Source organism: Hippocampus guttulatus, chromosome 1, assembly GCF_054856545.1.
Source record: "Hippocampus guttulatus isolate MCC_2025c chromosome 1, RoL_Hgut_1.0, whole genome shotgun sequence".
Classification (NCBI taxonomy): Eukaryota; Metazoa; Chordata; class Actinopteri; order Syngnathiformes; family Syngnathidae; genus Hippocampus; species Hippocampus guttulatus.
The window spans coordinates 20,640,763-20,663,037 of record NC_141261.1 but is presented as its reverse complement, the minus strand read 5'-3'; the positions used below and the strand labels follow the sequence as shown (position 1 = coordinate 20,663,037).

At 44.1% G+C, this 22,275-nt stretch overlaps 1 protein-coding gene across 5 annotated transcripts; it reads left to right on the top strand.

Moving 5' to 3' along the window:
• The first annotated feature begins 647 nt into the window (after positions 1-647).
• LOC147210891 (rho GTPase-activating protein 4-like) lies at positions 648-20,089 on the top strand. Of its 5 annotated transcripts, none has more exons than XM_086118001.1 (22): positions 648-739; positions 5,529-5,618; positions 5,883-6,054; positions 6,399-6,561; positions 7,495-7,557; positions 7,637-7,762; positions 8,427-8,555; positions 8,760-8,981; positions 9,054-9,155; positions 10,167-10,334; positions 10,882-10,966; positions 11,047-11,074; positions 11,714-11,813; positions 12,498-12,558; positions 12,648-12,725; positions 14,228-14,356; positions 15,532-15,637; positions 15,820-16,008; positions 16,785-16,834; positions 17,135-17,366; positions 18,852-18,894; positions 19,381-20,089. In XM_086118001.1, exons 2-22 carry the CDS (start codon positions 5,552-5,554, stop codon positions 19,498-19,500), a joined length of 2,433 nt encoding a protein of 810 aa, XP_085974127.1. In that variant the 5' UTR covers positions 648-739; positions 5,529-5,551; the 3' UTR covers positions 19,501-20,089. The 5 variants fall into 5 exon arrangements, with proteins under 5 accessions (XP_085974127.1, XP_085974102.1, XP_085974118.1 ...); XM_086117976.1 differs by having other exon boundaries at positions 15,754-16,008; XM_086117992.1 differs by lacking the exon at positions 648-739 and adding an exon at positions 2,310-2,874 and having other exon boundaries at positions 15,754-16,008.
• The last annotated feature ends 2,186 nt before the right edge of the window (positions 20,090-22,275 follow it).

Here is a 22,275-nt window from a genome sequence, read left to right as displayed (position 1 = left end):
TATACAGTATATATAGATATAAATCTATATATACTTTTTAAAATAATTTTTTGAGATACTGGTTAAAGGGACAGCTAACCGATACTTTGAGCTGATATTTTCAGTCAAAGGGGAACTATTGATGTCAAAGTTAACAACTGAAGTTATCTTTCAGTGTATGTTTATTAATAACTTCGTTTCAAACATAAACAGAAGGTGCAGAGAGTTCCCGTGGTCAGCATCATGTCAGAAAATGTGAATAAATAAAACTCAATTTACAAATAATCTGTCCCTCTAAGAATGAAATGTAACTCTTGCTCGGTGCCGACGTCCACTTCTTCAGTGTACCTGCTTCGAAAACCTCCAGCAGCTGCTTTCAATGATGAATTATTACTGTATATATGTTTTATGTTCAATAAACAAACCAAACCAAACCAAACCACCAATCAGTGCGTGTGTTTTCAAAGTTTAACTCATGCAGGGGAAATATTGGCCCCCAACGGTCTCCGATGTCACCCAGACACTTCCCAAGTGCACACGTGTAAATATGACGAAAGAGTCCACCGTGAGTCACTAGCAGTTGAGCGCTGCGAGCGAGGGAGGGAGAGAGCGAGAGAGAGAGAGTGATGAGTTACATTGCACTCCACCCACTTTTATGCGTGTCCAATGTGAGGGGGAGGTGAGAGCGAAGTGGCGTTACTCTGCCTGCTGCACTCTCACAACACAACACATTAGACGAGTCAATCCTGCTCCTCCTCAGGTAGGACGCAGACACACACCCTCACTCAAACGCTCTTGTTTCAAAAGTTATTTCAGCTTTTTAAGTCAAACTTTGGGCTATTGGCCTTGTATGTGTTGCCGTCTTCTCCTGTCTTATCACCAGCAGTTAGTGAGTCAGCCAATGAGTGGTTTGTTGGTTTTACGGGCGTCACATGGCCGCCTATGGGTCCAAGGCAACTTCTTGAAGAGTTGAGGCGAACACGGTTCAGACATCTCACAAGTCGCCGCGAAAGTATTTGCTTATTTATTTATTTGTTTGTTATGATAGCGTGGCAAAGCTGTCCAAAAGCGTGGCAAAGCTGTCCAAACGTGTGAAGGAGAAAGGTAGCCATTGGGCCAAAACCAGGGCAGGCAACGAAGGAGTTAAGGGGTCTCTGACACACAGCTGACATGAGCTGATATCAATGACAGTGCAATGACAATGTATCCTTGATCCCCTCGCACGGGGCCCCCTTACTAGCTGTTGCTGCGTAGTTGGGGCCTGACATACGGCTGATGATGGTCCACATCAACGACAAAACTATTGAGCATCCGGTGCAGTGACGGGTCGGGATAGGGGAATCTCCCTGGTGGGGGCGCCCTACTAGCAAATAGGCTCTGTTTACCTCAATTATTTGATAAATTCAGTCTTTATTTATTCATCATCTTAGTTTTTTGTCTGGGGTGGGATGGCAGCTTCAGTGGTTCCATCTACGAGAGGAGGGTCAAGAGATACGTGAATTTATTTATTTTTTAATCTGGTTGGAGTTAAAGGTGGTGGGAAAGCGTACAAGAAACGAAATTAGCACAAACTGGTTGGAGAAGGTGAGTGAGGTTGAAAAGACAAAAGCAGCCTGCTTGGTTTCATTATGCTGGTGTTGTGGTTTGGGTTTTGTGTGTTGCCCTTACTTGTGGCAGGCTGCTTGGTTTAAATTGAAGTTTCCGATGGAAGCGCCATCACTGCATTTCAGCAGAAGAGAATGTTGAAGTGTCATGTGTGACTTTTCAAAATGAGGAAGTGCGTGTGTGTGTGTTGGTCATAGAAGAAAACGGCACTCTTCCTCTTTTTAACACAATCACTTAAGTAAAAAAAACAACATCTTCCTTCATATAACTGAGCTCTTATCTTAAATGTCCAGCTACAGCTTTTAGACTATTCATGTTATGGTGGGCAAAAGTGTTTTGCAGCATGGCCACGTGCTTCAAGGAGTGTGAGCTTTAGGACTATTTGGATGGGCCATCACAGAAAAACAACAAAAACTGTATCATCACAGAGAAAAGAAATCGGAAGTGAAAAACAAGTAAATTCAGGATCCAAGTTTCTTGGATGGTGTTTCCCAACCAATTGATTATTTCTAATTATTTTGAATAAGTTTAAAAAAAATCTAATTATCAACATCAGTTGATGGATGACACATTTTTCAGTTGTTTCGCCCAGCCGTGTATTATTTTGCACTTAAATTTATTTTGAACAAAGACGAATACTCTGTGAGTTGTCAGTTTTATTTTGCATGTTTATTAAGGCGTAGAAAAAAAAGTCGTGTGTTTCCGGTAACCCGACCGACCGAGAATTTCTACGTCGAAAAAAAACTTTACGGTCGGCTTTTTTTTTCAAACAACCCTCTACATCGGTGCAAACTCTCGCGATATTCAAGTTGAGCGTGTGCGTCGTTTGCCCTGTCGTCTGTCAACAACATTGAAACATGGCGGCGGCCGCGATCTGCGACGACAGTTTAAACCGCGTTTTCTGTGTTACAGTTGCATGCTCGCACTGTAATGTTAAGAAAGTAGCATCCATTGATGTATCGAAAAAAATCTGCGAACTATTTGATGAACACCACGGGCCGAGTAAACACCGAGGGCGGAGGAGGACGTTGGCGGAGGCGGCGGCGCGCCCCGGCCCCCCGAGTCCGGAGCGGGGAGCAAACTAAATAGGTGGTGGCGGCGCCGGCCGCGCAGCGGCGGGTTCAATGTCTTCTTGTTTTATTGTTATTTTGTTGAAATTTTTGATGGAAAAAAAAAAGATAAAAAAAAAAACTGTCCGACCTACCGACCCTATGCTGAAATTTCATGTTACCGGAAACACACTACTCTTTTTTCTACGCCTAATTTATTACCACTGAATTCTAAGTCAGGGTGAGTTGTTTCTGTTTTATTTTGAACTTAGATTCCTTTTGTCAAAAATAAATAAGAGGTCTTTAAAATGATCTGACATTGGTTTAGTAGACCTTTTATGTATCAAAAGTAGTAATTGTATCTGTATCGGTTCATATTCAAGAGTATTGGTTTCTGTCTGGATGGAAAAAAATGGTATCAAACAAATTGATGAACAAGGGTACTTTATTTGTATTGAATATTAATTTTGGGATCAATTAAGACAAATTATGGCATTATTTGAAAATTAATCAATCATTTTAAAAAAATGGAAGTATTTCACAACTTATTTTCAATTTTTTTTAAACCTCCTTCTGAGCTCATTTTTCGACTGTGGTTGTATCATCGGATTTGCGGCCGCATGTTTTGGGCACTCGGGTGAAGAGAGGGGCGGAGCTGTCAACTGATCACCACCTGGTGGTGAGTAGGCTCCGATGGTAGGGGAAGATGCCGGTCCGTCCTGGCAGACCCAAACGTATTGTGAGGGTTTGTTGGGAGCATCTGGCGGAATCCCCTGTCAGAAAGAGTTTCAACTCCCACCTCCGGCAGAGCTTTTCCCATGTCCTGGGGGATGCGGGGGACATTGAGTCCGAATGGACCATGTTCCGTGCCTCTATTGTTGAGGCGGCCAATCTAAGTTGTGGACATATGGTGGTTGGTGCCTGTCGTGGCGGCAACCCCCGTATTCGCTGGTGGACAGTCCTATCGGGCCTTTATGGCCTGTGGGACCCCAGAGGCAGCTGAGGGTATCGACTGGCTAAGCGGAACGCAGCTTCGATGGTCGCCGAGGCAAAAACCCGGGCGTGGGAGGAGTTCGTGAGGCCATGGAAGCCGACTTCCGGACGGCTTTGAGGAAATTCTGGTCCACCTACCGACGTCTCAGGAGAGGGAAGCAGTGCACCACTAACTCTGTGTACAGTGGGGATTGGGCGCTGCTGACTTCGACTCAGGACGTTGTGAACCGGTGGGCAGAGTACTTCGAAGACCTCCTCAACTCCACCAACACGCCTTCATTGGAGGAAACAGAGTCTGAGGACCCTGAGGTGGGCTCTCCTACCTCTGTGGTTGAAGTCACCGATGTGGTTAAAAAGCTCCTCGGGCAAGGCCCGAGGGGTGGATGAGATCCGCCCGGAGTTCCTCAAGGCTCTGGATGTTGTGGGGCTGTTGTGGTTGACACGCCTCTGCAACATCGCGTGGTCAGCGGGAAGAGTGCCTCTGGATTGGCAGACCGGGGTGGTTTTCCCTATTTTTAAAAAAGGGGGACCGGAGGGTGTGTTCCAACTACAGAGGGATAACACTCCTCAGACTGGTAAGGTCTATTCAGGGGTGCTGGAGAGGAGGGTCCGTCAGGAAGTCGAGCCTCAAATTGAGGAGGAGCAGTGTGGTTTTCGTCCCGGCCGTGGAACAGTGGACCAGCTCTACACCCTTAGCAGGGTCTTCGAGGGTATGTGGGAATTCGCCCAACCAGTCTACATGTGTTTTGTGGACTTGGAGAAGGCGTTTGACCGTGTCCCTCGGGAAGTTCTGTGGGGGGTGCTTCGTGGGTATGGGGTACCGAACCCCCTGATATGGGCTGTTCGGTCACTATACCACCAATGTCAGAGTTTGGTTCGCATTGCCGGCTGTAAGTCGGAATCGTTTCCAGTGAGGGTAGGACTCCGCCAAGTCCTTTGTCGCCGATTCTGTTCATCACCTTTATGGACAGAATTTCTAGGCGCAGCTGAAGCGTTGAGGGGGTCCGTTTTGGTGGCCTCAGTATTGCATCTCTGCTTTTTGCAGATGATGTGGTACTGTTGGCTCCTTCAAGCAGGGCTCTCCAACTCTCACTGGAGCGTTTCGCAGCCGAGTGTGAAGCGGTTCGGATGAAAATCAGCACCTCCAAATCTGAAACAATGGTCCTCAGTCGGAAAAGGGTGGAGCGCCCCCTCTGGGTCGGGGAGGAGATCTTACCCCAAGTGGAGGAGTTTAAGTATCTTGGGGTCTTGTTCACGAGTGAGGGCAGGAGGGAGCGAGAGATCGACAGGTGGATCGGTGCAGCATCTGCTGTGATGCGGACTATGTATCGGTCTGTCGTGGTAAAGAAGGAGCTGAGCGAAAGGGCGAAGCTCTCAATTTACCAGTCAATCTACGTTTCAACCCTCATCTATGGTCATGAGCTATGGGTCGTGACCGAAAGAACGAGATCCCAGATACAAGCGGCCGAAATTAGTTTTCTCCGCAGGGTGTCCGGGCTCTCCCTTAGAAATAAGGTGAGAAGCTCAGTCATCCGGGAGAGGCTCAGAGTCGAACCGCTTCTCCTCCACATCGAGAGGAGCCAGATGAGGTGGCTTGGGCATCTGATGCGGATGCCTCCTGAATGCCTCCCTGGTGAGGTGTTCTGGGCATGTCCCACTGTTAGGAGACCCCGAGGACGACCCAGGACACGCTGGAGAGACTATGTCACCCAGCTGGCCTGGGAACGCCTCGGGATCCCCCGGGGAGAGCTGGAAGAAGAGAGGGAAGTCTGGGCTTCCCTGCTAAAGCTGCTGCCCCCGCGACCCGGCCCCGGATAAGCGGTAGAAGATGGATGGATGGATACTTCTGAGCTGTTTGATTTACAAATCACCAATGTTTTAAATTCTCACTTTGCTCCACAGAAGTCTACCTAGTTGGGGCAAACATGGCTTCCCATGTGAAGCTCAGGAAGGACAAGGTTGGCCTGGTGGACTATGACACACAAATTAAGGGTAAAACACAAAAACCTTTTTTGGGCTTGACATTGGCAGTACAGTGAGTCTCCCTTGACTTGACAGAGATTAGAGTGACATCAGGTGCTAAGTACTGTAATACTTTTGTGTTTTAACATTTTTAAGTGTATAAAGCATGGGGGTGGTAGAAAAGCATTTCAATTGTTAGTTTTTTCTCTTTATTGCTGGTGAGTCTGGAACATTATCACTGTTGCAAATCGTGGTTGCCTGTAGTATTATTTGAATACCTTTGTCCCTTGCAAGAGGTTCGCTGTCAGCTGGTGGACCAACTGAAAGTTATGGACGTGCAGCTGGAGCAGAAAAGCCAACATCTGCATGACTTTGCCGACTACATGCGGCGACGAAGCGAGATCGAGAGCGAGTACTCACGATCCCTGGACAAACTGGCCGAGAGGTTCACCAACCGCATCAAGAGGTAGCTTGTCAGCGCCGTTTTGTCACTCACTATCGGGGCACAATGTCACATTCACACCTATGGACAATTGCAATTCTTCACTGTTTTTGGACTGTGAGAGGAAAAAGGCACTTGAGCACTGAGAGGACAAGCAAACTACACAGGAAGCCCACCGCCCGTATTCGAACCTGGAACCTCAGAACTGTGAGGTGCACTTGATAAATGGTTGTCCAACATGCCACCTCAACCAGGAGCTAATGGTTAAAAAGAGGACGGAATAAATATAGCTAGGAAGTGACGTTGGCGTATGGATAGTGTACCGAGAGATGACCATATGTGTACTCTATCCATGTTTTCGGTTACAGGAAAGAGGCAAGCAGTCATTCTGTGGCCCAAATGTGGTTGGCCTTACTGTCACACACGCGGCAAGAAAGTAAAGATCACAACCAGCTGAGTGACAACTGCTCCACTTTCCTAATCCAGCCTCTCTACCATTGCCTGGAATACACACAGAGGCTGGCCAAGAAGGTACTTCAAAGTGTGTGTGTGTGTGTGTGTCCATGTGCGCGCGCGTTTATGTGTGTTTAATGTCCGTAGGAGCAGCATCACAGATTTTAGTAAGGAGATTACTTAGTAGAAGAATTACACACAGTCTGGTGAACATACGAGACGCTCTGGTGGCCTAAGAGGGACAAATGCTTACGAAGTTGGAGTCAAGTCAACTTAGACCTTTCCTGTGATTTGTTTAGCCTGCTGTTCTATGTTTTAACTGTTATACAGAAATTGATATTTTTCATTCTATTTGAACATACAGGCAGCATGGGCATGATGGTTACTCACTCCACAATATTGGACAAGACGAAAACATACGGTGATGACATAATGAAATGAGAATCAAAAGAACAAAACATTTTGTCACACTGCATCAATGAAATGGTCATTGTGCTGCTCTTTCTGTCGTGCCCACCGCAGCCACTACGTATCAGACAGTCAAACGGAAATACTGTTCATTGAGACGTCTCAGTTCCTCACAGCTCATCAACACTGCACCAATATTAGTCTGTATGTGTGAATGTGAGTGGGATTTCTTGTTTATCTATTTTATATGTGCTCTGGACGCCTGTTTGGTTATGATTGGAAGATACAGTTAGTTGTCCCCAGCCATTTGAGAATGTATTTAATATCCTCTCAAGAAACTATTCGTGTATGACAAATGCCTATTAGTTGGCCCTTGTTTTTTTGTCAGTGTGGCACGGTAATTTACTAGTAAGATCGAATTGCTTACTAATAGGCTAAATCTAGGAAAACGCATGACTAGTAGACACTGTCCTTCTCCGAGTGTGCTGAATTGTCATACTAGCAAAGACAAAGAGCATACTAGTGCATGGGCAATTTGACGCCTTTGTAGGATATGAATAAATGCTGAAAGGGCTTTCAAATGCATTTTTGCTTGACTTCCAGAGTAAAGACATATGTACTCAGCTTCAAGACGGCCTGCTCAAGGTGACCACAGAGCTTCAAACTGTGCGTGAGAAACCCAAGGGCTCAAAGCAATTTTGTGTTTTACTCGAGCCAAGCAATGACTCGTGCATCTCTGGTGCAGGCATGGCGGACATATTCCCACTACCATGCCGACTACCTGTGTGCGGACGGGAAGTTAAAGGAGGCGGAGAAACAGGAGGAAAAGCAGAAGCAGAGTGCAAAGAAACTGGAAAGGCTCATTGAGAAGGTGAACACCTACCCGAAGTGTAGTCCACCCACCTCCCTACCCCACTCTATTTTGTGGTCATCAGGTATTAGTTGACAAGGAAAGATGGAAAATATATGTCGCAGGAAAGAGAATTAAAATCAATGGCAAGGTGAAGAAAATAAGGCTGTAATTTATCTGGATCTATGTCCAGGAATCTACCGTCGTTATGTACCTCACAGAGTGGAATAAAATCCCACGGCTATTTCACAGAAACAAGCTCTTGTGACAAAACAGAAGAGGAACTTTTGTTCGCATCGAATAAGGAATCAGAAGCGATAAAAAGCTGTTTATTAAAATAGTCAATCGTTCAAGCCTTATTGGAAACTTTCTGTGGCCTCTTCACAATCCAAGCTGGTAACATCATCTTAGCACCCACATAAGCATCAAGAGCCCAAGTGAACTGTATTGCTTGTGAAATTAAACCGAAGGCCCATGAAAGTGATCTGGCGTAGCAGGTCAGCGGTGTCAAGAGTATTACAGCATGCATCAGACGTATGTTTTCCTCACGCTCGCAGTGTGCCGCACTTGTTTGTGACCTGCATTTCCGTGAAAACTAACACTGGATGAAAGTCATTGTTCCAGCAACAGGACACATTTTTGAATGCATGCGTGAAAGTGATTTTTTTTTTCTGTGTACTTGTAGAGGCAAGGAAAAGTCCAAGACATTTACTTGAAGTGCACCAAGGCCAGAAATGATTACCTGCTCAATTTGGCTGCGGCCAACGCTTCCATGAACAAGTACTACCTCCAAGACATCTCGACTCTCATTGATGTGGGTCTGCACTTCTAAACTTTGCCTTCTTTTCAACTCTCAACTTCTGTGAAACAATGTGCTTTCTTTTTTGCTTTTTTTCAATATGCAGCCATCTGTAATGCAAAATGGAGATGGCTAGCTTTAGTCGTTGTGTTGTTCTCCAAATGATGTCGTGGTAGAAGCATGTGACGGGTCTTTGACATGCTATGACACCCCCCCCAGTGCGCGGATGCGGGCTACCACTTATCTTTGGGCCGAGTGATGCAAGCTTATCTGTCCAGTCGACACCAGCTCCAGCACAACATGAATTCGGGCCTGCAACATCTTCAGCGCTCGGTCTCCGTGCTAGACCAGGGCCGGGACCGGGACGCCCTCCTGCAGGACCATCATGTCACCTTCTGTTTGCCACTTCGCTTTCTCTACCAGCCCCACGATGGAGACCAGGTGGGTGTCCTGTACTTTGGCTTTTTTCTACATTTGTCCTCTTTTCCTTCTCATTTTTGATCGGCCTTGCAGCTTTCTGAGATTAGCGCAGAGAGTGAGATGAGATGTGAGCTGGAGACCAGATTCAAACAGATCCAGACCAGGCTGAAAGCGGTTGCAGAGGAAACACGGGAGGTAAAGTGTCACTGTCTGTCTACTCCAGGCTGACTCAAGGAGCGTCCTCCTCCTTCTCTCCCTGACCTCTGCATCTTCTGCTCTTGCCACAACTGTCCCTCACTACATGTGTAAATGTCCTCTTTTGTCTTCCTCTTTGCCTGCTACCAGTTCAAGCATCAATCGGCCGATATAGGCACTGAGCCTCTAAGCCAGGGATGTCAAACTCGTTTTTGTCAGAGGCCAAATCGTAGTTATGGTTTCCTTCAGAGGGCGAGTATGACTAGGAAACCAAATTGTAGGATCGCCTCATGTTACATACACACAACAAAACTGGTGAATAACTAGTTTTGATTTCAGGCGTCAGTAATAATTGATGACATGACATTTATTTGAAAAGGGGGATTGGGAACAAAAAATACTTGAAATATGTCAGCATTTAAAAACAAAAATTAAAGACAATTTGCAATTTTTGTATTTTAGCAAGAAACATGAAGTCGATGCACATAATTTGCTTTCGCGGGTCATATAAAATGATGTGGCGGACCAGATCTGACCCCCGGGCCTTGAATATGACACTTGTGCTCGAAGCCATGGATGGGCAATTGGCAGCCGTGACCACACTCTGAGTGGCCCCTTGATGAATTTTTAGGGGGAAAAGCCCCCATAACGCCTCCATGAATGAATTTGTTGCAGAGTGGACGCCGGCCGGCCGTCTCCGTGATGGGGTCAAGTTCTTGGTGATTGTATCATGGTAGACAAACAGCGTAAGAACAGTCACGCCGATATGTAAAATACCATGGCCAAGACACTCACAGGCAATAGTGAAAATGACTCCCAAAGATAATCTCAGCATTCTCCTCAATCTCCTGTCCGAATTTCTTCTGCTCAATGCCACTGTCTCCAAACGCACAAAAGGACCCACATTACTGTCCGATAAAGCTTTCCTTTCCTTTCACTAAATTTAATGCAAGGCTTCTGTGAATTTGAGTCCGACGTGTCCAAAATGTTGCTTTTGCCCGACCGCTGCAGGCAAACAAGAGCATGTCAGCTGCCCAGTCGTCTTTGTTGGAAACTATGGCCGATTTGGACTTGGAGCCTAACAGCAGCCAGGAGGAGAGCACAGAGAGCCTGCTTGCCCGGCCCAGTGTGGCTCGCCGCAGAGCCAACCAGCAAGAAATAGAGAACCTCTACCTCATTGTGAGTATTTTTTTTTTTTTTTAAGTAACAGACCACAATGACATCCTGTATGCTGTCAAGTGAGACAAGGTTGTTAAGTTGTCAATTGCATTCAAGTTCTACATGTTTTGATGGCGCTCCCAATTGTAAGAAATGACGTAGGTCTTCATTTGAGAGTTTCTGTTGTGAAAATTTTGGTCTTTGGGGAATGTGGTAGTTAACATTTTGTTCCGAATGAGCTGAGTACCTCCCCTAGGATTCACAAAAGGGGTCTGCAACTCAGTTCATGTTTTAGATGTTTCCCTCCTCCAAAACACCAAATGAAAGAATAATTATCAGGCTTCTGCATAGCTTGCTGCTGAGCATTTGAGTCACGTGTGTTGGAAGGAAACATCTAAACCAGGATAGAGACCCTCGAAGAAAGGAATTGGGCACCACTGATTCACACAATTTGACAATTGCTCCGGTGTGTGGTGTGCCATTTTATAAAAATACACCTTCGTCTCAGTTACATGCGCTACACGCACAGATGGGCTCACTGAATGACAACAGCTGCTTTGTCTTCTAGAGAGTCAAAGAGTTCCTGGTCGGCACCTCTTTGGAGTCCAAGCTGCAAGCCAAACACGACCTGCTTCAAGTTGCTGTCGAAAAAGGTTGCGCCAATGCATCATCCGCACTTCAAACAATGACCTGTACGAGAACTTAATTTATTTTTAATTCCACCATATCCTAGGTCAAGCATCAAATAGACATCTGCCAAGGTAAGTCAACCCCCTTTTATTGGGGGGGATATGTTTCAGACCCAGCCACAAGAGGGTTTTTGTTGTTGTCTTATGTGTAGTTGGTACCCCTTTCCACATGCTGTGCATTTGAACTTTTAAAACAGACTTAGATATATACAAACACTTTTTTGAAGTATTCCTTATCACATAGTCATATAGTTTAACATTAACATGTTCAAACTATAACATTTAATCTAATGAAAGTCAGCCAACATAATGCTAACATATTATGTGGAATGTCATAGATGGCCTTACTGAATGCACACACCAGTCACTTCATTCAGTACACCCACCATACGTATCTCCTTGCTGGAAATGACAGTGGCAAAAGATTATCCTTTTTTTTTTTGAGGTTGTGCGTGGGGATAAGTTGTGCCTCAAACTTACTTTGACATTGACGGGAATAAAGGCAAGTTTGCATCATGTAAAAAAATATTTGTCTTCAGAATCAGCAAGCCGTTTGCCGCTGATGTTATTTCCAGCTGACTGATCCAGAAAAGATGAGAATTTGGGATATGACGGATGTTGGTGCATAACTGGACTGCATATACTTGTGCATATGCAGCAGTGTTGGTGATAACGGGATGAGGGACCATTTGTTTTTTTCTCTCATTCCAGACACAATGGGAAGTCCACACGTGTTCGAAAACTTCCCTCTAGTAGCGGTTTGTTGCACAACCACAAACTTTTCAATGGTGACATGCTGACCTTCATGCAGGTAATGAAATTTGGCATTTCTATAAATAAATAATTTTGATACATTATCTCACAAAAGTGCTCAACCCTCACAATTTTGTAATTTTCTTAAATTATATCTTTTCGTGGGGCAATGATGAAGAAATGACACTTTGCTACATTTGCGGATGGTCGGTGGACAGCTTGTGTAACAGTGGAACTGTGCTGCCCCCTCAAAATAACTCAACACACAGCCATTCATGCCTAAACTGCTGTCAACAAACTACACTTCAAACTGAAAATGTCCAAATGTGGCCTAATTGCCCATTTTTCGTCCTCGCTGTGATATGGCAACTTAGTGTTGCACAGTTTCAGGTGTGAATGGGGAGCAGGCATGTCAAATTTGGTGTTATTGCTCTCACATTCATTCTGGTCACTTGAAGTTCAACATGGCAGAACCTAACCCGACACACAACAAACAACCTTTCGCTTTCTGTTTGATTGAGCAGACTACCGTGTTTGTTTCCTCGGCTGTGTTTTACCACAAAAATAGAAAAATATTTTCTTAATTTTTTTTACGTTAAAGAAAATCGATAAAGGCTGCGTTTTTCGACATATAATGGACAACACCACTCCAAAAAAAATCGGAAACACTGTCATTCAATTAATGATACTTGAGTCCCCACTGTCTATGTATTTATTTTGTGTTCCTCCATATGTCGAGCAGGCTTCGGGTCAACAGATTCCAGTTGTGGTGGAAAGTTGCATTCGCTTCATCAATCTCAACGGTGAGCCCCGACGACTGCCTCTTGGGAGACTCGGAAGCGCGTGTTGAGCGTCTTTCATGACGAATTCTCATTGTCGCTCTGTTCCACAGGCCTCCACCATGAAGGCATATTTCGGGTGTCGGGTTCTCAGTTGGAAGTCAACAATTTGAGGGATGCGTTTGAACGAGGTAGGTTTTCGACTGTGTCTTGTTCATGAGGCCGCAGTCATAAAATAAACTGATTTGTCTTTTTAAATTTAGACAGAAATTCTTTTGGTGGTCACTTTTTGGAAAAATCGTCGCTACAGGGGTTTGGGGAAGTTCCTAAGTTGTCAATAACTGACTGCTTTTGTAACCGAGCTCCTCTGTTTGCTGCCATGTTGTTAGTGTAAGAAGTGCATTTAAAAACTACTTTAAACCCCCAAATAAAGAAGTTGAATTAGTAGCTCTCCTTTTACACAACTCCTAAAGTACACAATGGGCCTCATTAGTGATAAATGCATTGGAATGGTCGTACTCTGCGCACAAGTTGAGCATATACGCAAAATCACAGTTGCATTCACTACACGACTGCACCGGCCCATTTTCTTTAGTTTGTTTGCATATATTGATGAATCAGAATTTATCCTAAATGACAGCGTGTGCACGTGGCAGACTAATTTGAATGAAGTGAGCCCAGATTTCCTCCCAAAGGGTTGGCGGTTTGAGACACCTCAGCCAATGCCTGGAGGTTTAAAAAACAGAGATTCAAAAAACAAAAAAAAGATTTTTAGAGAGACGGCCCCAAAACGTTCAGAGTGTTGTTAGTCTTTGTCCTAGTTTCAGAAAGTTTGTCTCATTGGACAGCTTGCTGAACATGACACCATGGTAATGTTGCCGACCATTTTTAATTCATTCATTAAAAACTTAAATTAGAGAATGCAGTATAGAAGGAGCTCATAAAAAAAAAATCATGATGAGCCAATCTGTAAACAAACACTCTACAAGTTGTTGGAATAGAAAGAATAAATATGGCACAGCAAATAAATTTTAAATCATGCCGGTCGGTCGGACTCACGTCACAAGCCAGCCAACGGCGACATTTGTTGGATCTTTTGGATGGCCGTTTATCAACTCCAAACGTTTGGCGATGCTGTTTTGTAGCGTGCGGATGGACTTGATCGATACAAAAACCTTTAAAACCAGGAAATGCAAGCCGTTTGCTGGCTTTTGCGGCTGCACGGTCTGCATATTGCTGTCACTTGTTGAGTGACAACTGCGGATACACACAGAGTGGCGCCGTCTTTTGTACAGTAAGCCACATACATAAACACACTTGAACCATAAGCGGGTGAAAGTGATTGGGGTGGTCCTTCACAGCTATCAACTTGTGAGCAAATTCTCGGTTTAAGTTTTTACTATTCAAATTATTAGTGTTTATATAAATTACTGCTGGAGTTTCAATGTTATTCATCTTGGGTATGTTTTTTTTGTTTAATTATGTTCACATTTTTTCAGAAGCTGATTGGTGCGTATGCATGGTGTGAGGATATTCTGAATTTGTTCACAAAATACGTACAAATACAAGTCCGAACATATTGATGAATCACTCATTGCTAGCGTATGCACACAAACTGTTGGGTACGTGCGTAAAGGTGATGTCTGGAATATCCAGTTAAGACGCAGGGTTGTTGTTTTGGCTCCCCCCGTAGGAGAAGACCCACTGGCCGAACACACATCTGACCTGGATTCTGTTGCTGGGGTGCTAAAGCTGTATTTCAGAGATTTGAAGAATCCCCTCTTCCCTGTAGACAGCCTCAGTCGCCTGCTGGAGTACGCCTGTGAGTGTCGTCGTCATCGTCTCTTTGTGTTTGGAGCAATGTTCCGTCTAAGCTGCGCGCGTGAGCAATTGTGCACTTATCTCATCCTATCAGCGCACACAGTGACAGCTGGCACGCACTATACACGCACACCACAGTTCTACACTCATTCCTTGTACCCACCCCACTTTAATCTACAATCTGGACACCAGACTATTCCCACTTCTATTACAGTTTGAGTAGTGTGGCGGAGGGTGCGCACTCATTGTTCTACAATAGTTTGATGCATACATTGACACGCATCCACTCACACTCACCGCAGACGAGAGGCTGCAGGCGACGCACATAGTTTACGAGCCCCTTGAATGTGGCTCCTCCGCGCGTTTCAAAGGTCAGGCAAATAGGAATTTTTGTGTTTTAGTAAATGATGTGTATTGCATTATTTATGACTAGACAATGTGTGACCATAGTTATACAGACTGGCATAATTAATTATGCTTAAAATAATGTGTGCTCAAATAAAAGTACAGTAACACTAATATATACTGTATAGTCTGTGTTATTATATTAATTGTAATTCCCCTAAATGCTTTGAATAAGACAAACATGAAAACTTTTTCATCTCTTAAGAGATAACTGTTCGAAATCTTACCTGAACTTAATGTCAGAGTTTCCTGTTCCTTGCCAATCTACGATGCCTTACCATTACATGGCATTGGATGTTTTTATTTTTCAATGATTCCCTCACTCCCCTTGTCCAACACACACGCAGTTACAAGGCAATGTGGCCGTTTTCAAAAGATTAAAACGTGTATAGTACGTACCAAAACAGTGATAAATGAAGATATCCAAATGGCAAGCATCTACTTGACCACGATGCCGAGCGTGTAGACATACGAACAGTATGTCGATGGCTGTCATGGCCGCCAGTCATACTTGATTGGTTGATTTTTGACCCAACAAAAGCATAGCAGTCATATAACCCAATAAATGTTTAATTTGGACCAACAGTTTGGTTACTTTAATTAGAAATACCCCACAAAAGCAATCCAAAAACTCAGTGACTGAAATAACCCAACAATTTTTTTTAAGAGTGTAACGTCCTACTTTACCCACGATGCGATTAAGGTACTCATTTGCTGCCTTCTCTTCAATTTCTCCTGTTGTGCTCGTTCACAATGACTTTTCTCCGTCAGACATCAAAAACGATGGCGAAAGAGCTGATCAGCTGAAAAGTGTCATCTCGTCCTTCCCCGAGCCGCTCATCATTGTCATGAGATACCTCTTTGCTTTTCTTCATCAGTGAGTGCAAACCCAGCTGCCGCACACCTGTCTGTCTGCCTTTTAATGACATTTTGAGAAAAGCTTACCCATTGTCGTGTAGTGTTGTCAAATTGTGATTTGCCCGGTGTTCCCAGCGTGTCGCAGTACAGCGACGAGAACATGATGCAGCCGTACAACCTGGCCGTGTGCTTCGGTCCCAGTTTGGTCAGAGGGACTCGGGAGCAGGAGCAGGACCAGCACCAGGACCAGCAGGACGCTGTCTCCCTGCAGCCGCAGATCAACGCCCTGGTCAAGAGTTTCATCCTCCAGCATGAGAGCATCTTCCCCGGTCAGAGCGAGGTGCGAGGTCCCGTGTACGAGAAGTGCATGACACTGGAACAAGATGACGGGTGAGAGAAAATCAGTCAATCCAATTTTCATATTAATCTGCGCCCCTAAACATTTTTTTGTTTTTGCAATTTTTTTTTCTGCTCTTCTACTGCTTCCACGTTTCAATTTGAACATATTCACCTCATTTAGGACATCTTGTGAGCCATTTCGACCTGTGCAACTCATTCAGGACAGTTTGGGAACTGTTTCTCCACATTCCTCAAATTTACAGACATTTTACTCATTGACCTCATCCTTCCGCATTTCTCGGTCGATCTAAGCCATTCCCGCTTCAATCCAGCTCAGTTCAGGACAGTCTATGGAATGATTTGTCATGATCCCCATTTCACAATATAATTCTAATCCTTTGACTATTTCTCAACCGATTCAAGTCATTCCAACTCAAGTCTCACGTTCTTCCTTGAAACAATTCCACAACATTTCTGTTCAACTTTAGCTCTTCAGAGTTTGCATTCAATTGCCACACAAATTGGAGCTACTGCACACAAGTCCACATTCGCTGATGCAACCTTTTTGAAAATGAGAGTGACTTCATGGGTATTGATTATTTCAATGGGCTTCCAGTTAGATGCACACTTCTGAAACAACAAATTTGCTCAAATTACCTTTAATAATATTATTAAGGCCAATCAGAATTTATTTGAAGGCATTGATCATGTTAATGATTTTTCACAATAATTAATAAATATCAATTTACAACGCTTTATTTTTATAAATCTCGGCCAGTGTTCACTTTTTTTTTTGCGCTTTCTGATTCTTATTTTTCCCTCCACAGTGAGCCAAATGTGGAGGAAGGTGACGGTGAGGCAGAGTTCTGTAAAATTGGTGAGCTCATTTGAACATCTTACTTTTTTTTCTTTTGACAAGAAACACAAATCAATAATTGACAAGTATGCCCCCCCCCCCCCAAATAAAACTCTTATTGCATGGAAGAGCCAATCAGCTTTCAAGATTTGGAATAGCTTTTCAGTTTTAAGCTTCCTGCCACACACAAAAGTTTTAACTATGTTGACAATGTTTCCGCATTGGTGGCAAGCCCAATCACGAGGAAGGATTACTGTATGCATCTTGGCTGATTAAAGTTTGTGTAGCAGGACACAAATTAACAGATATTATGTGCAACAGAAGAGGAAGCGGGACACCCGGTCAATCGCAGTAACTCAGCGACAGGAGCCCTGCAGAAAAACAGCGAGGCTTCCAAAGCTGACAAGAGTGGATCGGCGGACCACCGCAGGACTGCTTCGGGACCAGCCGGGGGTAGCGTCCCCACGGGCGGGGCAAAGGTCATCCTCCAGATTCCCACCGGGCCCCAATGCCGGCCAAGGAGGATCCACTCTCCTGGTTATGCACGAAGAGAGTGAGTACCAAGCTATCAACGGATTCATGCTGGGCTGTCAAACTCATTTTCATCCTACTTTGGAGGAATGACTGTAACCAAGGAAATATATTATCACCTCATCATTACATGTACAGTAAACCAGCCTCCATCACCGGGGTTACAGTCCAAACCATCGCAGCAAAAAGTAAAATCAATAGAGAAATACTCTCTATGTGCCCTGCGACTGACTGGCAACCAGTTCAGTGTGAAGTCTGCCTTTGGCCCAAAGTCAGCTGGGATAGCAACTCCCCGTGACTCTCTTCAGGATTAGCGGTCTTGAAAATGGATGGATGGATGGAAATCTATGTCAAAAGGGATCTGATGAAAATGAAGGCTTCTAAAACTATGTAATTTTGTAGAGTTTCTGCAAGAATGAAAAAAAACAAATCCATTTCTGGAAAATATGAAGTAGACAGGCAGCATAGTGATCGACTGGTTAGCATGTCCGCCTCATAGCATCGAGGTGCAGGGTTCTATTCCGGCCTTCCTGTGTGGAGTTTGCATGTACTCATCGTGCCTGCGTGGGTTTTCTCCGGGTACTCCGGTTTCCTCCCATATTCCAATAACATGCATGGCAGGTTCGTGGAACACTCTGAATCAGGGGTGCCCATTATGTTGATCGCGATCCACTGGTAGATCGCGGACTGATCCCAAGTCGATCGCGAGGGGTGTAGAGGAGAAAAAAACCAAACAACCATTTGCGTGTCTTTGTGCATGTTAGTAATACATTTTTTGTGTTAATGTAAACTGTACCCTAATCATCCTATCAGTCTCATTTTCACAAAAAGTATTTATAAAATAAAATAAAGCAGGTAAATCTTTAACCTACCGTGGCGCGTGACCTGCATCACCAGAGGTTGTTAGCGCTCAGCAGTCTACAATTGCAGCTTGTGATCAGAGCTACTGCACTACATCTTTTATCGTTAACATTATTCTCATTCAGAGTTTGTTTCGTGTACAATTCACTGAGGGCACAGCCAAAGAATAGGAAACCAGAGGGCCGAGGGAAGCACTTTAAAACGGTAAGTGTGAGCTACGATAGTTAACAGGCTGCAAAAGTGTGTTGCATGCCTCCGTGTCAGGCTGTTGCTTATCATGGCATGTGCGTGTGCGTGTGCCGCAACGGGTCGATTGCGGGAGGTTGGTTGATCAAAGAGTCGGATCTTCGGTCCAAAAGGTTTGGCATAATCACACGGGCTCTAAATGGTCCCGTGTGATTATGGCTTGCAACCAGTTCAGGGTGTTCCCTGCCTACTGCCCGAAGACAGCTGGGATAGGCTCCAGCAACCCCCGCGACCCTCGTGAGGATAAAAGCGGTTCGGAAAATGGATGGATGAAGTGGACGTACTTTATTTTCTGTATTGGGCAACATGAAATGATGTGGTGGGTGGGATTTGAGTTTGACACCCATGAATTAATTTATCAATAAATCAGAATCTCACCCGCCATCTTTTCCTCCTCCAGACAGATGAACGCCTCCCCTGAGGATGTCATCAAAGTAGATAAGGTTTGTGGTCCTCCTCCTTTGTCCTTTTGAATGGACCAATTCCAAATAATGTTGCACCTTTTCCCAAGGCGAGGGCTTCGTTTGTTCCACAACCAGGCTCAGAACTAACACTCAAATCTTACATTCCAAGTGAAATCAATGCTATTTGTTAGCCTGTCTTTTGTGTTTTGCATTATGAAGCTAAATAGACTCTTCCAAGTCACAAATTACCCAACTCTTGCTTATAAGTGATTTGAGTTGGGTTCACTGCCACCATACAATGCTCGTATCTCCACCGAACGATGGCTGGAAACTTCTAAGTCGGGATCACTTGTCCACAAGGCACGACTGAATTCATTGCGTCTCTTCATAAGCACCTTAGGTTGTTGTGTTATTGGGCGAGAGACATGTCCATCGTCATAACAGTGCCTGATGCCAGTGTGAGCGATTTGGGCTCTTGAGCTGAATGAAGTGCAAATCATACAAGATTCTCTCCTCCTTTCGCAGGATGTATGTCGGCAGATGGACTCGGTCTTCAAAGAACTCATCTCCAAGCGTACCCTGCAAGAGCACCCATCTTCCTCGTCTTCCTCCTTTGCAGGAGCCCCAAAGGAACGGCGGGTGTGAGGGAGGAGCCTCCAGAATGAGTGCACTTGACTAAAAAGAATTAAGTCAGAACACATTAAAGCTGTGAAAACAAAAGCAATAACATTTATTTCATTGTTGAAAAAGCATTCACATACTGTATATCAGGCCATGAAATCTTGAACAATTTCCCATATTGCATCATCCCGCATTACACACATTTCACACGCATGCACGCACGCGCACACACACACACTCACACACACACTCAAAACAACCTAATTCTCCCCCCAAATTTGAAATCTTTCACAAACTCTCCCCCCTCCTTGTTTCCTGACCAGTTCAAACCATTCCAATAACTTCAAGTCTCACATTCTACATTTCAACAATTGAATTGATCCCACAGCATTTCGGTTAATCTGCAGCAATCGCATCGTTCTAGAGCCTGCAGTGCAATGTTTTATGTTCCTAATTGTCAAATATCTCTTTTGAAGGATGTTTGCCACAAAAAGACTGTTTTTGCACTTACTTTGCATTAGCGGCAAGGTATTTACATACAAATTTAATTTAAAATTGGAAAGATCCCAAATATTTGTTTTATGAAAATAAAACTTGCCTATCAAAAGTTGAACATCAGTTCCAAAAGGAAGTATCTCGTACTGCATCTCTCAGTCTAATTGTTTATGTGTCCGTTTCACTGAATGAAAATATTTTCCATGTAAAGGGAGTCCTGAATTTGTAGCCAGGTTGGAACACGAACCTACGCTAAGTCAACAATGCGCCAAACAGAAAATCAAGAGAGGAAATCACAAAATAAATTCTATGGTGGGGGGGTGAATACACAACAGAGGAACAAACTACACAAACAACTTCGAGACAGTCCAGTCTCCTACAAAAGGAAAGATGGCGGAAATACAACAGAGCGCGAAAGCAACGCGTTCTACCCGTATGGAATTAACTCTTCTCATGCGTAGTGAGTCTACCCCTGTAGCGTTCACACGTACCATTTTACATCGGTGCTGCCCCGCAAACGAGCATTTACTCCGGAGCAAATTTTTAAACCACCTCCTTGAGCAGGGTTAAATTTGCTCCGGTTTAAGCTGTTTTCAGCGGCTACACCGGTGTAACTTTGTACGTGTGAACGCTCTACGGGGGCAGCCCCTGTGCTGCACCGGAGCAAAAGTTGCCGTGTCAACACCCCTTCTGTTGTCGAGAGTCCTGTAAACTTTCCTGAATTATCATACCTGTCAACAGTGGCGGTTCTGGATCAATTTCACTGAGGGGGCCGGGCTGGGGCCAGGGTTTTGATGGGGGGGCACATTCAACCCAGGGCTAAAAAGACAGATTCGAAATCTTATTTGACTTTTTATTTCTTCAGACTTTGAAATTGTAGTCATAACATTACAGTGATGAGAAAAAAACTGTATTAGGAGGGCTAAAATGTCTGCAAGCGTAACAATACGCCGTGTCCATCTGTTGAGAATATTCAAGCCAGGGGATGATATGGTACCAGCCTGCCGGGGACAGAAATTGCAAATACACTGAAGCTAGATGTTTTACATGCATATAATTATCCAAATTTTAAAAGGCAATGTCTTATATATTGATCCTGTTAAATAAAAATTAAAATAAAAAGGGAGACTAAAAAAGTTACACACACACACACGCGCGCGCACGCACACACTCGCACACACACAATCATGCGCACGCACACACACGCAAATAGCACTTGTGTCGTGGTAATTTCCTTCTCTGCGGACTGCTTCTCATTTTCCCGCTCATTTTTAAGTGGCGCAGCGTACTAAAGGGTCCGACTAGAATGTTAAATCACGCACTTTGTTTCCACCTTTCGCGTCGGCGACTCGGCACGACTGCGTATTCTACGCTCGGAGGGGGGGGCCAGAATCGGTGCTAAAGGGCCACTGGCCCCCGTTGGCCCCCCCCCCCCCAGAACCGCCACTGCCTGTCAACCTCGGCTAATAGCTGCCCTTATAAATGATCACGATTCCCCTTACAAAGCAACAAAAACCCGTATAACGGGGTTTACCGCGCATGCGCACATCATACTTTATCAATCGACCGACTGCAGCGATGAAAAAAATATATATACGATTTGAGGATTACTTTTGCTGGTTTGCCGTGACAATAGTAGCGAGCGACGACGGCATTGTCATTGGCTACCAGCAGGTGAGACGATCTGGATTTGAGGCAAAATGGTCTTTGTGAGATCGGTTCACAATTTTTTTTCTCCCCCGTATAAAAGTTGTAATACGCCGTACATGATTTGAAATGATAAAAAGACGTATAAAATACGGGGAAAACGTACGAGTTGACAGGTATGAAGTATTTTACTCGTTTTTCCGAAAATGTGTTAAACGAGTAATATAAAAACATAGTAAAAAATAACTTCATTAAATACTTGTTTGTATTCGTTCAGAAAAATCACAATAATTGGTTAATCAAGTGATTATTAAATATATACTGTATATACTATAAAAGTTCTGAAATTAGTATAGTTAATTATAGTCAATATAGTAATATAGTTGCGTTTATTTAGCAATTTCTTCCCTAAAATTGGTTGTTTTTTATTCAGTCGTGTCAGTTATGTGTCTTTTAATGCTGATATATTTTTTTAATTAAATGGTTATTATTTAATAATTCTCAACTCAGTTTTACGTATAGAACACTTTGTAAACACCTGCAACTGGAAAAAAAGGGTTGCACATACAACTCGAACAGAACAATGAATCCGAATAAATGTTCTTTTTTTTTTTTTTTTTTTAATGCACTTCGTTTTCAAAGCCATGTTCATTTTAC